Here is an 18,618-nt window from a genome sequence, read left to right as displayed (position 1 = left end):
GTTTTCCCCTTAATGTGTTAAATGTTATACCTGCTGAAGAATTTAAGATGAATGTGCTAATTGATATTACAACCCAAATAAACTGTCTGCGCATGCAGGGAGAGCAGACCTCATAATTTTATCTCTCTATATTAACACAAGACCCTCCCTATCTTATTGCTCACTTTATAAACAGTGAGAACAGTGCAATGAGCAATGTAATATTAATATTTAGTATATGTTTGTCCCAACCCCTTTGGGAGTGTGATTTGTTATAAATCTTCTTATTTACATATCCTTTCAATAACCAGTACATAAGTATTGAAAATTATAGTACTGTATAGGTGTGGACAAAATCAGCTATTTCAAATGAAAATATAAACGTAAAGGAACTATACCCTCAGCCATTTTTACATTATCCGATTGGTCTGTGTATCTGTGAGGGACAGGAAACACAACCAATCGGATAATGTTGCAAGTGTGTCACTAGCGCCTAGTCTCTATCATGGCAATTATAGCACAAGTACTGTGTCCTTTACATTTGTTTAGCTTGTTAAACTTCAGCTCAGTAAACACAAATGATCATGTGACCAGAAGCACTGTGAGTCAATAGACAGCTGATGAAGCACAGTCATGAAAGCTATACATGTGGCATGGTACAGTATAGTTGTACGTATACAGGTCACATGGTACAGTATAGTTTTACATATACAGGTCACATGGTACAGTACAGTTGTACATATACAGGTCACATGGTACAGTACAGTTGTACATATACATGTCACATGGTAAAGTATAGTTGTACATATACAGGTCACATGGTACAGTACAGTTGTACATATACAGGTCACATGGTACAGTACAGTTGTACATTTACAGGTCACATGGTACAGTACAGTTGTGGCTGTCTGGAAGGTTGACTGAAAAATATATTTGAGACTAAACTTGTCTTATTATTATCGTTAGTATTCTGCTTTGTGTGACTGTCACATGAATAATATGCATAGTTCTATAATTAGCTTACCAAAGAAGAAAAGGGATATTCTTCCTGTATATTGAGAGAGTTTTCCAAACAGCAAAGAACAAAGAGCATTAGCTGCTGCAAAGGAAATCATCACATATCCAACAAAATGTATTCCAAGGCTGCATGTCACATAGGACTAAAAAGGAAGAAACGTTATATTAATTATAAATGCTACTATTTATTCCTATATTAAAGTAAAGTAAAAAATAAACATTCAGAGCATATCATTTTAAACAATTTTCCAATTTACTTCTATTATCAAATGTGCTTCATTCTCTTTGTATCCTTTGTTTAATAGTAAATCTAGATTATAGGAGCTCAGGAGTGTGCATGTGTCTTTAAAACTTTATTGCAATGCATAACACTGCTACAAACAATGATGCAAAAGCTCTGCTTTTATTCGCCTAGATTTAGAGTTTGGCGTTAGCCGTCAAAAGCAGCGTTAAGGGGTCCTAACGCTGCTTTTTAACGCCCGCTGGTATTTAGAGTCAGGCAGGAAAGGGTCTACCGCTCACTTTCTTTCCGCAACTCGAGGCTACCGCAGATACCCATACGTCAATTGCGTATCCTATCTTTTCTATGGGATTTGCCTAACGCTGGTATTACGAGTCTTGGAAGAAGTGAGCGGTAGAGCCTCTACCGACAAGACTCCTACCGTCAAAAAAAGTCAGTAGTTAAGAGCTTTATGGGCTAACGCAGGAACATAAAGCTCTTAACTAAAGTGCTACAAAGTACACTAACACCCATAAACTACCTATGAACTCCTAAACCGAGGCCCCCCCGCATCGCAAACCCTATAATAAATCTTTTTTAACCCCTAACCTTCTGCTCCGAACACCGCTGCAACCTACATTATAGCTATTAACCCCTAATCTGCTGTCCCTAACATCGCCGACACCTATATTATATTTATTACCCCCTAATCTGCCCCCCCCAACTTCGCTGCCACCTTACTACACTTATTAACCCCTAATCTGCCGACCAGACCTTGCCGCCACTATAATAAATGTATTAACCCCTAAACCGCCGCACTCTTACCTCGCAAACACTATAATAAATTTATTAACACCTAATCTGCCCTCCCTAACATCGCCGCCACCTACCTACAATTATTAACCCCTAATCTGCCGCCCCAACGTCGCCGCTACTGTAATTGTTATTAACCCCTAAACCTAAGTTTAACCCTAACACCCCCTAACTTAAATATAATTTAAATTAATCTAAATCAATTTACTACTATAATTAAATAAATTATTCCTATTTAAAACTAAATACTTATCTATAAAATAAACCCTAATATAGCTACAATATAAGTAATAATTACATTGTAGCTATTTTAGGATTTATATTTATTTTACAGGCAACTTTGTATTTATTTTAACTAGGTACAATAGCTATTAAATAGTTAATAACTATTTAATAGCTACCTAGTTAAAATAATTACAAAATTACCTGTAAAATAAATCCTAACCTAAGTTACAAATACACCTAACACTACACTATCAATAAATTAATTAAATAAATTACCTACAAATAGCTAAACTAAAATACAATTAAATAAACTAATCTATAATACAAAAACAAACAAACACTATATTACAGAAAATAAAAATTTTTTTACAAGAAGTTTAAACTAATTACACCTAATCTAAGCTCCCTAATAAAATAAAAAAGCCCCCCAAAATAATAAAATGCCCTATTCTAAATTACAACGTATTCAGCTCTTTTACCAGCCCTTAAAAGGGCTTTTTGCGGGGCATTGCCCCAAAGTAATCAGCTCTTTTACCAGTAAATAAAAATACAACCCCCCAACATTAACACAAACCACCCACATACCCCTACTCTAACCCACCCAAACCCCCCTTAAATAAACCTAACACGAACCCCCTGAAGATCTCCCTACCTTGAGTCGTCTTCACCCAGCCGAGCAGAATTCTTCATCCAAGCGGAGCAAGAAGAGGTCCTCCATCCGGTAGAAGTCTTCATCCAAGCGGGGAAAGAAGAGGTCCTCCATCCGGTAGAAGTCTTCATCCAAGCGGGGTCTTCTATCTATTCTTCATCCATCCGGATCGGAACAGCCAATAGAATGTGAGGTCAATCCAATTGGCTGATTGGATCAGCCAATCGGATTGAACTTCAATCTGATTGGCTGATTGAATAAGCCAATCAGATTTTTATTACCTTAATTCCGATTGGCTGATAGAAACCTATCAGCCAATCGGATTTCGAGGGACGCCATCTTGGATGACGTCCCTTAAAGGAACCATCATTCGCCATTAGTCCGTCGGTTGAAGAGGATGGCTCCACGTCGACTGTATGGAAGATGGCTCCGCTCCGCTCCGGATGGATGAAGATAGAAGACCCCGCTTGGATGAAGACTTCTACCGGATGGAGGACTTCTTCTTGCCCCCCTTGGATGAAGACTTCTACCGGATAGAGGACCTCTTCTTGCTCCGCTTGGATGAAGAATTCGGCTCGGCTGGGTGAAGACGACTCAAGGTAGGGAGATCTTCAGGGGGTTAGTGGTTTATTTAAGCGGGGTCTGGGTGGGTTAGAGTAGGGGTATGTGGGTGGTGGGTTTTAATGTTGGGGGGGGTTGTATTTTTATTTACAGGTAAAAGAGCTGATTACTTTGGGGCAATGCCCCGCAAAAAGCCCTTTTAAGGGCTGATAAAAGAGCTGATCACTTTGTAATTTAGAATAGGGTAGGGCATTTTATTATTTTGGGGGGCTTTTTTATTTTATTAGGGGGCTTAGATTAGGTGTAATTAGTTTAAACTTCTTGTAAAAAAAAAAAAATTCTGTAATTTAGTTTTAAATAGGAACAATTTATTTAATTATAGTAAATTTATTTAGATTAATTTAAATTATATTTAAGTTAGGGGGGTGTTAGGGTTAGGCTTAGGTTTAGGGGTTAATAACTTTATTATAGTAGCGGCGACATTGGGGGCGGCAGATTAGGGGTTAATAATTGTAGGTAGGTGGCAGCGATGTTAGGGAGGGCAGATTAGGGGTTAATAAAATTTATTATAGTGTTTGCGAGGCGGGAGGGCGGCGGTTTATGGGGTTAATACATTTATTATAGTGGCGGCGAGGTCCGGTCGGCAGATTAGGGGTTAATAAGTGTAAGTAGGTGGCGGCGACGTTGGGGGGGGGGGGCAGATTAGGGGGTAATAAATATAATATAGGTGTCGGTGTTGTTAGGGGCAGTAGATTAGGGGTTCATAGCTATAATGTAGTTTGCGGCGGTGTCCGGAGCGGCAGATTAGGGGTTAATAATATAATGTAGGTGTCAGCGATAGCGGGGGCGGCAGATTAGGGATTAATAAGTGTAAGGTTAGGGGTGTTTAGACTCGGGGTTCATGTTAGGGTGTTAGGTGTAGACTTAGAGAGTGTTTCCCCATAGGAAACAATGGGGCTGCGTTAGGAGCTGAACGCTGCTTTTTTGCAGGTGTTAGGTTTTTTTTCAGCCAGCTCAGCCCCATTGTATCCTATGGGGATATCCAGCTTACCGCTACCGTATGCAACGCTGGTATTGAGGGTTGAAGTGGAGCTAAATTAGGCTCAGCGCTCCCTTTTCTGAGGCTAACACAGCCATTCAGACAACTCTAAATACCAGCGTTGTCTTAAGGGTGCACTGGAAAAAAAAGGAGCGTTAGCACAGCGGGTCTTTACCGGCAAAACTATAAATCTAGGCGATTTTTAAAGACACATGCACACTCCTGAGCTCCTATAATCTAGATTTACTATTCAACAAAGGATACAAAGAGAATGAAGCACATGTGATAATAGAAGTAAATTGGAAAGTTTTTGTTTAAAATTACATTCTGGGTCTGAATCATGAATGCTTAAAAGGGACAGTAAAGTCCTAATTAAACATTCATGATATAGACAGAGCATAACATTTCCAATTTACTTCTATTTAATTTTCTTCCTTCTTTTGTTACCCTTTGCTGAAAAGTTTATCTAGGAAAGCTCAGGAGCAGCAAATAACCCAGGTTCTAGCTGCTGATTAGTGGCTGCATATATATACTGATTGTCATTGGCTCACCCATATGTTCAGTTAGAAACCAGTAGCGCATTGCTGCTCCTTCAAAAAAATGATACCAAGAGAATGAAGCAAATTTGATTAAATTGTATGTTCTACCTAAATCATGAAAGGAAATGTTTGGGTTTCATGTCCCTTTAAGTTTGGCTTAACTGTGCCTTTAAACTCATTGAGCCTCATTTACTAAGAGCCATAAATGACCACTAATAGTAGGCTTGCATGAATAAACCTGCCCCACAAGAGCTCAAAAGCAGCTTATGCTGATAAAGGTCTACTTTATATACTTTATACATATACTGTATATACTTTATACATATATATATATACTTTATATACTTTATACATATACTGTATATACTTTATACATATATATATACTGTATATACTTTATACATATATATATATATATATATATATATATATATATATATATATATATATATATATATATATATATATACTTTATACATGTATATACTTTATACATATATATATACTTTATACATATATATATACTTTATACATATATATACTTTATACATATTTATATATATATATATATATATATATATATATACTTTATACATGTATATACTTTATACATATATATATATATACTTTATACATATATATACTTTATACATATATATATACTTTATACATATATATACTTTATACATATATATATATATACTTTATACATATATATACTTTATACATATACTGTATATACTTTATACATATACTGTATATACTTTATACATATACTGTATATACTTTATACATATATATATATACTTTATACATGTATATACTTTATACATATATATACTTTATACATATATATACTTTATACATATACTGTATATACTTTATACATATATATACTTTATACATATACTGTATATACTTTATACATATATATCCTTTATACATATATATACTTTATACATATATATACTTTATACATATACTGTATATACTTTATACATATATATACTTTATACATATACTGTATATACTTTATACATATATATACTTTATACATACATATACTTTATACATATATATACTTTATACATATACTGTATATACTTTATACATATATATACTTTATACATATATATACTTTATACATATACTGTATATACTTTATACATATAAATATACTTTATACATATATATACTTTATACATATATACTTTATACATATACTGTGTATACTTTATACATATATATACTTTATACATACATATACTTTATACATATATATACTTTATACATATACTGTATATACTTTATACATATATATACTTTATACATACATATACTTTATACATATATATACTTTATACATATACTGTATATACTTTATACATATATATACTTTATACATATATATATACTTTATACATATATATACTTTATACATATACTGTATATACTTTATACATATATATATATATACTTTATACATATATATACTTTATACATATACTGTATATACTTTATACATATATATATATATATATATACTTTATACATATATATACTTTATACATATATATACTTTATACATATATACTTTATACATATATATACTTTATACATATATATACTTTATACATACATATACTTTATACATATATATACTTTATACATATATATACTTTATACATATATATATACTTTATACATATATATATACTTTATACATATATATACTTTATACATGTATATACTTTATACATATATATATATACTTTATACATATATATACTTTATACATATATACTTTATACATATATATATATACTTTATACATACATATACTTTATACATATATATATACTTTATACATATATATATACTTTATACATATATATATATACTTTATACATGTATATACTTTATACATATATATATACTTTATACATATATATATATATATACTTTATACATACATATACTTTATACATATATATACTTTATACATATATATACTTTATACATATATATATATACTTTATACATATATATACTTTATACATATATATATATATATATATATACTTTATACATACATATACTTTATACATATATATACTTCATACATGTATATCCTTTATACATACATATACTTTATACATGTATATACTTTATACACACATATATATATATATATATATATATATATATATATATATATATATATATACTTTATACATGTATATACTTTATACATATACAATATATACTTTATATATATATATATATATATATATATATATATATATATATATATATATATATATATATATATATATATATATATATATATATATATACTTTATACATGTATATACTTTATACATATATATACTTTATACATATATATATACTTTATACATGTATATACTTTATACATATACTTTATACATGTATATACTTTATACATATATATACTTTATACATGTATATACTTTATACATATACTTTATACATGTATATACTTTATACATATATATACTTTATACATGTATATACTTTATACAGCATATACTTTATACATGTATATACTTTTCAGATATATTTGCAAAACTAAAGGAACATGAAAGTCAAAATTCAACTTTTATATTTGATATAGAGCATGTCATTTTAATTTACTTCTGTTATGTTTATTTCATTCTGTTGGTATCCTTTGTTGAAGAACATTTCAAGGTGTGCTTAGAAGCAGCAATGTACTACTGGGAGTTAGCTGGTGATTGGTGGCTACCTACATATGCCTTTTTGTCATTGGCTCACCAGGTGTGCATTGCTGCTCTGGTACTGGCTTTACCTATGTGTTTAACACCTTTGCAGGAGCTAAGCACATATTATATACAAACAGCAGTAAAGTAATACAATTATCTATTATATATATATATATATATATATATATATATATATATATATATATATATATTGCTATGTTTGCCTATGCCAAAATACGTCCATGCAATAGGTGCAAAATGTGTAGATAGTCCCTCATCTTTAGCTTTTTATGTTCAACCATTTTTGCAATTTTTTGCCACCAATATGGCTTTATATTAAATAAAGAATAGGACAATAAGACACATTTAAAAATAGGAATATTCTGAAAACCTTTGTGTAGTCACCAGAAATGAATCCTTGTTCTAAACCACTGTAAATTGTCAGAGGAATAAGAAGACATTGGCGTTTATCCTTTAGTTGCATAAGGGTCTCTACAATTTTTATCCAAGAAGATTCTTCTTTGGTCCCATCATTATTCTGTTCGGTTTTTAAATCAATGTTGTCTAATAATGCAGAAACAAGTATAACAGCTAATATTCCACTGCCTGGAAAAAAAAGGAAAAGCATTTTGTTTAAACCAAAGTTCTATTTTTCATTATGCGCCTTTTTTGGCATTTGTTTACAAGTTGGAAGTAAATGTGACCGCGAGAGCATAATAACATTTTACTCACAACACCGAAACTTCAGACCTCCTGGTTAAGTGACAAAAAGTGTCACAAAACACATTAAAAAAAAACATCTAACAGTACAGTGACATTCATATTTGTACACTTTTATTAAAACAGTTATAAGGGTTTAAAGTTATGAGATGTCAGAAAAAAAAGGTCTAAAAGTGTTTATACATAGTGATCCTTATTTGTATGTCTATAAATATATTATACTGTATATGCATGTATATATATATGTGTATATATGTATTTAAAAAAATAAATATACACATATAAACACAAAAATATATGTATACATTCATATACATATTGATGTGATTGGGGTTGCACGAGCTGTGGCTGGTAGATTTTTGGAAGGAAACAAGGCTTTATTAAAGTCTATGTGAAAATGCAATTATGCGATCGCAATTGCGCGTTGCACCCTTGAGAATTTGACTGCAAAGTCGTATTCTTTTTACTTTCAACTTGTATGTGCGCACATTATTGCGCACACTGGAAAAAAATAAATCAAACCCGAATATAATATCCATGCACATTGCAGGAGCTCATTTTATATCTGTCATCATTTAGGGGCTCCTGGAGGCGGTGCAAAGCATAGCTGGAGGGAGCTTTGACCGCAGAGGAAAAGGACCTGGAGTGGTAGAATAGGAGGAGTCAGGGGCAGAGTTTATTTAACATTGCAATTGAGCGGGAAAGCCAGCAGTTGGTGTTGAGAAGATTTTGATAAGCATCTCTTTCCCTGGCTTTCCACTCAGTTGCAAAAGACAAATAGAAGATATTATTGTTAATGTCTCTGTAACTCCACTAGGCAACCAAACTAAACCAATAAAACCTAGAAAAATTGGTGATAATCCGCTCAGTTGCACCATGGCTGAGGTAGAGAAGCTGCTGGGTAGGCTCTGGGAGGCTGCAAGAGAAAAAGGGCATACCTGGCTAGAGTCTCAGGTCCAGGTCCTTTTGGCGGTCGTTTGCAGGATCTGGTTGAAGAGGCTTCTGGAGTCCGGAAGAGGTCCACGAGGCGGTTTAGGCCTCCATCTCGTCTGAGTCCTGAGGTCCACAGGCGTTCTGGTGGCGGTAAGAAGGCAGTTGCTGGTCAAGGGAGGAAGCAAGCAGGCACAGTGGAGTCGGATGTTCCCCTTTCCTCTACGGGTCCGGTGGCAGTGACATCAGTAGCTGTTGGGAGTGGCAAGGAACCGGAGCTGAGGGCCGCCTCTGGCCCGGCCACCACGCAGTTTGAAGGTAGTAAAAAGGTGGCTTATGGCCAGAGTGGGCCTGAGGCAGAGGGGGAGGGGGCTCCTTATCAGACGGTAGACCATGGCATTTATGGACCTTCCTGTTCCTTTGGGGAGGTGGTAGATGATAGTGAGAGTGAGGGGGAATGTTTTCAGGCTGCTTAGAAGGTTTCTATTAGCAGTGGGGCATTTGTTGTGGGTGAGCAGCACTTTGCTGATGCACCAAGCCACAGGGCTATTGAGGGTGGGATAGCTTGTTTGGGTGGACATGAACTCCCTATTAGACCTACAGGGGCCCTTGTAGATCTTGATTATGGGTCTTGTGATGAGGGGGAGGAGTTTGAGCTGGATGCAGGTGTAGTCGAACTGTATTTAAATTCTTCAGAGGAGGAATTTGTCCCCCCTTCTCCTGGGGTGAGGGTGCAGCATGTGGGTCATTTTGGGGGGTCTGGTGATAGGTTGCATTCTAGTGGTAAGCCGGGTGGGTCCCGCTCCTCTCCTGGGGTTCCCATTGGTACAAGGGTGGTTGTGGTAGGTGGGGTATGTGACTCACGTGTCAGTTTTTCTCTTGCAGATCCTAGTCCCACTGGACAACGGCCAGGGCCTCAACCTGGTCCATCCACAGCGGCGGATATCTTTGACGGCCTTGAGAAGGAGTTCTCTGGCCTGCACGGCTTTTGGACGGATACTATTCAGATACTATTGGAGCCTGACATTATGCAGCAGGAGGTTCAACCTGTTGGCAACAGCCAGGTGAGGCGGGGTGTTGCGGCCAGGGTGGCTGAGGTGGCTGGTGATTTGAGTGGGGCCAGGTTATATACGGCGGTCACTCTGGGTAAAAAGGGGGTGCCAGACGGCCGAAATAGGCCTGGGTAATCTGTGGGTGTGCCTAGCGGTAGAGCATGTCGACGGCCAGTGGCAGATGTGGCCTGGTCTGGAGGTGATGAGGGTGGAGCTCCAAAGAGGGGAAGAGGGATGATTACGGCTAAGGGTGCCAGCCTGCACAAGGGGGCTAGGGTTGGTAGGGTTTTTATCCCCTTGGATGAACAAATATAGATAAGTTATATGTCTGATGTGTAGCCCTTTAATGCCTTTATCAGTGCAATGTATAAGGTTTAAAGAGCTATTGGAGTGTATTATGCTGATGTCGATCTGAGTATTTGGATATAATTTACCAAGTGCTTGTTTTATGAAGACTTGTATAGTATGTGTGTAGTTGTATCCAGATATACACTTAATATTATATCAATGTCCCTTGCGATGTAATGACATTTTCTTCTGGTAAAGCTTAATATAGTAAAGTCATTGTATCCCCTTGGATATGTGTTCACATGCTGCTTCTTTTCAGGAACAACCACGGCAGCCGGATCAGCATGGATGTCCGGTTGTCTGGTTGTCACGAAACAAGATGGAGGCAAAAGGAGAATGGAGCAACGCTTAGGCAGGCTCCAGGCAATGCTTGACGGCTCCTCAGGTGGGCAGCATGCGGCGGAAAACTCTACAGGGGAGACGGGTTTAAATGTGCGGGGGAGGGATGTAATGGACAGGGGTGTTGACAGTGATTTGGTGGCCGGTAGAGTAGTGGCGGGTTTGAGGGAGTTGCTGTTGACGTTGGAGGGGGACAGACCTACTGCTGGAGCCCCTGTGGAAAAGGCATGGGTCCCGATGGTCTGGGTGTCCCTGGTTTAGGGAGGGTTCAAGTTAGCGGCGCTATGGTCCCTGTAGTTGGGGAGGGCATTTCTCCTGTTGTGGTTAAAAGCCCTGGTACGACGGGGACGCTCTCCCTAGCATCAGCCTTAAGCCAGTTGATGGGGCGGAATTGAGGGTCGCCGACACTGCGTTATCTCGGTCATGCCTCTGCTCCATCGGGCCCTTAGGGATGCACTTAACGGTGGAGGTGAAAGAGAAAATATATAAGAGGGGATTTATTGAGTTGTTCTCCCTTCTCCCTCTTGAGCAGTCTTTTGAGATTCCTGAGGATTCTAAAAAGGACGTTTCAAAGAAGGAGGAGGAGGAGCGGAAAAGAAGATACAGGAAGTTGCCGAAAACCTTTACAAATTGGTTCCAGGCCTTTGTAATATATGCTAGTGTTTTTTCTGGTAGATTCCCTGACTAGGGTGGGGCATTGTTTTGTTACCTGGACGAGGTTGCTGCTGCTCAGAGGATGTATGGAGGTATGGCATGGTGGTCCTACGACGAGCAGTTTAGGCAACGGATGTCGGTAAAACCAGATATGAAGTGGGACGACCAGGACATGGGATTATGGCTCAAGATAATGACACCTTTGAGAGCCTCCCAGTCCTTTCGGTCGGGTGCCGGTGGCTCTCTCACCAGTGGGTCCCCAGCATCGGTTAAGAGAGGGTATTGTTTCGCATACAATGAGAAATTCTGTAAATGGGGAGCCACGTGCAAGTTGAAAACGAATGCTCTGGGTGTGGGGGCTCTCACCCCTATGCGAAGTGTTTCTGTAGAGGTAAGTCGGGCAGATCCGGTGAGGTGCCTGACAAGAGGGGCGACTCCGGTGAGAATAGGCGTGATGGAACCTTGGATCGTCCTGTACGCTAGGCGTCAGGGTTGTCATGAGAAAGCGGCATTGTTACTTCATGGTTTTCAGTTCGGTTTTGTAATTCCGTCACAAGGGGGTTGTGAAGTTTTTCGCTGTAATTTAAAATCTGCTCGCTTGTGGCCGTTTGTGGGTCCTCCCATTGCAGATTTGAGGATATCCCCCTTGGGGTGGTTCCGAAAAGGGAGGCTGGAAAGTTCAGGCTAATCCACCATTTATCTTTCCCAAAAGGGAGATCAGTTAATGATGGTATTCCACAGGAGTTGGCCTCTGTTAAATATGCATATTTTGATCAGGCAGTTGGCTTAGTTAGGGAGATGGATCCTTCTGCATTGTTGGTAAAAATTGACATTGAGGCGGCCTTTAGGCTTTTGCCAGTGCACCCGTCATCACACCATTTGTTGGGCTGTTGTGTGGATGGCCTTTACTACGTTGACCTGTGTTTGCCAATGGGATGCTCCATCTCCTGTTCACTTTTTGAGCTCTTTAGCACATTTCTTAAATGGGTGGTTTCGGAACGGTCAGGCCTTTTCGTCATTGGTTCACTACCGTGACAACTTCCTATTTGTGGGCCCGGCAGGTTCGGGGAATTGTAAATTCTTGAGGGATGTTTTCCTCAAGGTGGGGTTTGATTTTGGTGTGCCCATTGCTCTTGAAAAATCTGAAGGTCCTGTGACCTCACTCAAATTTTTGGGTCTTACAATTGACTCGGTGAACATGGAATGTAGGCTCCCTAGTGACAAGGTGTCTGACCTATTCGAGTTGATTGACCGCTCATTGCTGGCAAGGAAAGTTACTCTCCGTGAGCTCCAATCCTTGGTAGGCAAGTTTAACTTTGCGTGTAGAATTATCCAGATAGGGAGGGTTTTTTGCAGGAGGTTATCCTTGGCTACTGCTGGCGTGTCTAAGCCACATCATTTTATACGATTATCCAAAGAGTTGAAAGATGACTTGAGGGTTTGGAGGCAGTTTCTGATGAGCTTTAATGGCTTGACTTTGATTCAGACTGTGAGGGTGTCCAACGAGGATTTGGGGCTTGTGACTGATTCGGCAGGGGGTTGTGGTTTTGGGGCATATTTTATGGGGCACTGGTGTGCGGCGGAGTGGCCGGCTGAATGGTTTGCATTAGGTTTGGTTAAGAATCTGGTGTTTTTGGAGTTGTTCCCGATCGTGGTTTTGCTGTTTGTATGGGAGGTTGATTTGTGCAATCAGTCGGTTGTATTCTATTCTGATAATATGGGTGTCGTGTATGCGTTGAATACATTGACGGGGATGTCTTTGCCTGTATTGAGATTGTTGAGATTAATAGTCTTGAAGTGTTTGCGGATGAATGTTTGCATTAAGGCTAAACACATTTTGTAATTCTATAGCAGACTCCCTTTCTCGCTTTCAGTGGCAGCGTTTTCGGGAGTTGGCTCCTCATGCAGACGTGGAGGGTTGCCCATGCCCAAGTTCCCTGTGGCGGCTTGGAGTGGAGGATTGGCTAGACTGGTTAAGGATTCACTGGCGCCAGGTACATGGGCGGCTTACTCTAGAGTGTGGTGGGAATGGGAGTCCAGGCTGGCATCAAAAGTGGTGCGTGAAGGGGTATCTGATCTCACAGTTTTCTTGTTGGAATGGATGTGGGAGTGGGGGTCTTTGAATTTGTCGCATTCTGCTATGTACAGGCATTTGGCGGCGTTGGCCTTTCGCTTTAAATTGTTAGGTTTACGAGATATTACTAAGGGTTTTTGTGTTCGGCAGGTTCTCAATGGTTTGAAGAGGGGTTCAGTTGGGTCTTCTCCTGATCGGAGACGCCCTATTACTTTCTCGTTGCTAAGCAGTATGTATCAGGTATTGGAGGTGGTATGTGTGTCTGCTTTTGAGGCCTGTTTGTTCCGTTTGGCTTTTGTTTTTGCATTTTTTCTGGAATTCCAAATATCGGAGCTAGTTAGTAAAAATGTATCCTCCATGGGTGGTTTGGCATTGGCAGATGTGGCCTTGTGTGATTCCAAAGTGGAGATATTTCTGAGGAGGAGTAAAACAGACCAGTTGGGGAAGGGTAGGACGATAGTCCTTTTTCCTAATGGTTTGGAAGTTTGTCCTTGGCGTGGTCTGAAGACTTATTTGAGTGTTCGGCCCCTGGTAGGGGGTTCATTGCTGGTGCACCAGGACGGTAGGCCTTTGTCGCAGTTCCAGTTCAGGGCGGTTTTAAACAAAGCATTGGGTCAGTTGGGTTTTAATGCGAGGGAATTAGGGTCTCATTCTTTCCGCATATGGGCGGCAGCTGAGTCCTTCTGCATTGTTGGCTTCGGTGAGGGGATTGTCTGATACTGTGGTTAAGGGCATTGGTAGGTGGGGATCAGGACGGTTTTGCCTGTATGTCTGTCCTGAGTTGGGTGTTTAATGTGGTTGGTTACTTTTATTTTCTGTGTTTCTAGGTATGGAGCGTTTGTGGCTAGTCGGCCACTCATTTATTCATTGGGCTCGGAGAGTGGCTTCAGTGAAAGTGGATGGATTGCAGTTGGGTTTTCCTAAATACCGTTAGGATGTTTGCAGGGGGCAATGATCTTGGTTTTCTGCCACAGAGGGAGTTGGTGAGAAGCATGAAGAGGGATGTCGGGAGGTTGTTGATTTATATCCTACATTGAGGATTGTATGGTCTGACATCTTGCCCAGGAGGGTTTGGAGAGTGGCTTGAAATCCGGTGTGGTTAGACAAAAGCAGGCGGAAGATTAACAAGTTGATGGGGTCATTTGTCAGGAGGCTGAGTGGTTCAGTTGTTCATCATCCGGACTTAGCGTAGGTGGGTCAGGGTGAATTTTATTCGCCTGATGGGGTGCATCTCAATGACTTTGGTCTGCAGTTGTTTATCCTTGAGTTTAAAGAGGTTTTAAATAAGGTTGCGGGGTTGGCGGGACTGGGCTGAGTTTTCAGGCCAGTCTGTGGCGGGGGTGCTAGCCCTTACAATTACAGCAGGTTATGGCCAATTTGCTAGTGTGATGGTATTTTGGGGGTCTCTAAGGGCAAGGGGTTCCTTAGAGACTTCTGTGTTTTATTGCTGACTGGCTCAATCACTTGCATGGTTGGGTGCAGTGAGTGGAGTGACGGCCATATATATATATATATATATATATATATATATAAAGAAATTAGTATGGACAAGCACCACTGTCCATGTGTATGTTATGTACAATGTGGTTATAATATTTGCACTGTTATTTATTTGAGTCAATTAAAGTTTTTCTATAAAGGTTATTTATTTAAATAAAGGGGCTGCGGCCAATTTGCACCAACGCTAAGTCTAATGTTTTTATTTGGGTTGTTGTGTTGTTTTGTAAATAAAGATTAGTCATGTGTTTATATATAAGGGCCGGAACGTGACGACATAGGAGGTCAGGTCGCTTCAAAGGATATCAGAAAAGTGTGTATCTCTGGACTGCAAAATCTATTAGCAAAAGGATAGTTTTTTTATTTTTATGCAGATCTTTTGAAATGCAGAACTTAATTGCTATGTCATATGCATATATAAAATTATTTTTAAGTCTCTTTAAAATCTTTTACAAAGTATGTTCCCTAAAGAACCTGATCTCAATGTCTCAGCAGTATGTCACTAGATTCAACTTGTTAAAAGGCACCGTACGCATCTTGAGATTTTATATAAAATGCTTAGTTCTGGGTAGTAAAACAACTTTGCTATATACTTTCATTATTTTTTTTTTTCATGTAATTTAGCTCAGAAAATTGTGACTTTTCTAATTGCACACTGCAGGCTTTTCAAGGAGCCATGCTACATATCTGCCCGTAATTGGGATCACCTGCAAAACAATGCAATGACACATAACATAATGAACAAGTCTAGCTTTGTCAGCTGCAGACTTACGACTGGTTTGGTTACTTCAAGGCAAGTGATGAGTGGAGATTGGCTATTTAAAAACAAATGCAGCAAGCAAGATGAAGATTTATTTAGAAAAGGTTTAGACTTGGCTGATATGTTATTCAATAGCAACACAACAGAAATGTCATGTAATAACAAGGTGTTAGCTGTCCATTTAGGACTTGCTGGTTCCCTTTAGTCTCCTGTTTAATTTGCCTCACTGTTCCTTAATTAGTCTGTAAGATAAACACAGCTAAACCCTGACACATTATTTATATTACTTTTGACTTCTAGGAGAATAAAGGTCTGTTTCTATAAAATCAAAATTATTTTGTTTTTTGTTCTAATATATAAAAATGTAGTATTACAATAGTATTAGTTAGTTATTATTTAGCTTGTAATGACAGCAGTTACAGAATGTCACTAATAATTTGCTTCAGTTAGAAGTGCATGAAACAAGTGGTTATGAGCAATCTTCATTATTTGGCTTTCCCACTTTTGCATTTAATATTCATTTACATATTTTGAGAAGGAACTGACTCTAAGTCACGGTATTTCAATTGAAAAGAATGTGAGCCTTACCTGTATAAATACCCAGTAAAGTGTATCTTAGGCTGTCTGCTGGTTGATTTGAAGATGTTGATGTATCATTTCCGCTGCTGATACTTTCAGCTGGACAGTCATTTGCTCCACAGCGTGCATAGTTAGTAACATTTACATTATATCCTGATAGTAGAAACAGAAGCATGAGATCTATTCATTTCAATGTACGGATAAAATCATTTCCATGCCAATGTTATGTATTTAGATAATGTGCTGCACTAACAATAAGCTGCTATGTGACCTCCCTCAACAATTTTATCTCATATTTCTCATAACTGGAGGCCAGGGACACACAAAAGGGTAAAAGGACCTTAGAATTTACTACATCCACATGCCCTAAGTACAGGCTTTGTTGCCTTAGGAGAGAATACAACCCTGCCAGGACTTCTGTTGTTTAATAAACTACATTTTTGCTAAACCCTATAATTCTACTATTTCCCACATTAAAAGAAGCTGTGAAACACTGGTTTGTACACGTACTAGTCATACCTGTGCTTGAGATTGATCCTGGGTCTCTTGAGTTTTTAGTTTTGTGGCTTCCCTTTAAGCCAATGTTTCTCAACCGCGGCCCTTGAGTACCACCAACAGGCCAGGTTTTCATTATAGCTGAACCAGTGCACAGGTGAAATAATCAACAGATCAGTAACCGTGATTACTAACCTGCTCTCACCCATAAGCTGATTATTTCACCTGTGCACTGGTTCAGCTATAATTAAAATGTGGCCTGTTGGGGGTACTTCAGGACACGGGTTAAGAAACAATGCTCTAAGCCACTGGAGGGCTCTGCTTCAGACTAATTGTTCAGGAGACCTGTTGCCTGCACTGGCTCTCTGGCTGCACCTGCCTGCCAACTGTAGCTGGTTACCTAATCAGGTACAGACTATTTAAACCTGCTTTTCTTAAAGGGACATAATACTCATATGCTAAATCACTTGAAACTGATGCAGTATAACTGTAAAAAGTTGGCAGGAAAATATCACCTGAGCATCTCTATGTAAAAAAGGAAGATATTTTACCTCACAGTTTCCTCAGCTCAGCAGAGTAAGTTCTGTGTGAAAAGTTATACTTCACCCGCTCCCAGCTGCAGGTAAAAATAAAAAAAAAATGAAAAAATGAACAGCAGCCAATCAGCATCAGCAGTGCTGAGGTCATGAACTCTTACTGTGATCTCATGAGATGTCACTTAACTCTCATGAGAATTCATAGTAAGCTTCCTTTACCTGATTGGTGAAATAATATGAGAGTTCACGAGGCTCATCCTTTCAGCTGTCCCAGGACAGACACACTAAAATGCTGCTTAGAAATCCTTTACAATGGGATGTGGCTACTGAGAAACTTTTGCGGTAAAATATCTTTCTTTTTTACATAGAGATGTTCAGGAGATATTTTCTAGTCAGCTTTTTACAGCTATGCTGCATCACTTTCAAGTGTTTAAACATTTGGGTATTATGGCCTTTTAACTACTGCCTGCACTGTCATTCACTGTTTGAGTCTCTGCTTGTTTATCCTGCACCTGCTGACAGGTTTTCTGTTTCCCTACCTGGATTGTTTGTCTGACTCTGGATTTCCTGTATTGTAAAGCCTGGAACGTCTGATATTTATTTTTTTACCCCTTTGCTTGGATATGCATTCTGCCTCCTGTAATCACATTTTTCTGTGTGGATTCTGAAAATAAAAATATTCCTTTTAACTAATACACTTGCTGCTGGATTTTATCTGGGAATCCATCTATACTCCTGCATTGGTTTTAGGAGCTATCTTATATGCTGAAACCTTTTAAACAGTCAGCTGGGCGGCTGAGAAGTCCCAGTCTGTGTATATTGCACCTGGA

General features: G+C 38.2%; 1 protein-coding gene across 2 annotated transcripts in view; it reads right to left on the bottom strand.

Annotated features, from left to right (window-relative positions):
- The window catches only part of LOC128655576 (protein unc-93 homolog A-like), a 99,785-nt gene that overhangs the window by 7,521 nt on the left and 73,646 nt on the right, over nt 1-18,618 (bottom strand). Inside the window, exons 4-7 of one of the 2 annotated variants that reach the window (XM_053709168.1) lie at nt 18,113-18,139; nt 16,767-16,880; nt 8,196-8,410; nt 1,004-1,139 (exon numbers count right to left, since the gene is read on the bottom strand). In XM_053709168.1, the coding sequence (XP_053565143.1) occupies nt 1,004-1,139; nt 8,196-8,410; nt 16,767-16,880; nt 18,113-18,139 (492 nt within the window). The remainder of the gene's footprint in view (nt 1-1,003; nt 1,140-8,195; nt 8,411-16,766; nt 16,881-18,112; nt 18,140-18,618) is intronic. The other variant, XM_053709169.1, reaches the window with a different exon arrangement.

This window comes from Bombina bombina, chromosome 4 (assembly GCF_027579735.1).
Source record: "Bombina bombina isolate aBomBom1 chromosome 4, aBomBom1.pri, whole genome shotgun sequence".
In the NCBI taxonomy this organism is placed as follows: Eukaryota; Metazoa; Chordata; class Amphibia; order Anura; family Bombinatoridae; genus Bombina; species Bombina bombina.
Note: the sequence above shows the minus strand (reverse complement) of the source record. Positions and strands in the feature narration are given on the sequence as shown.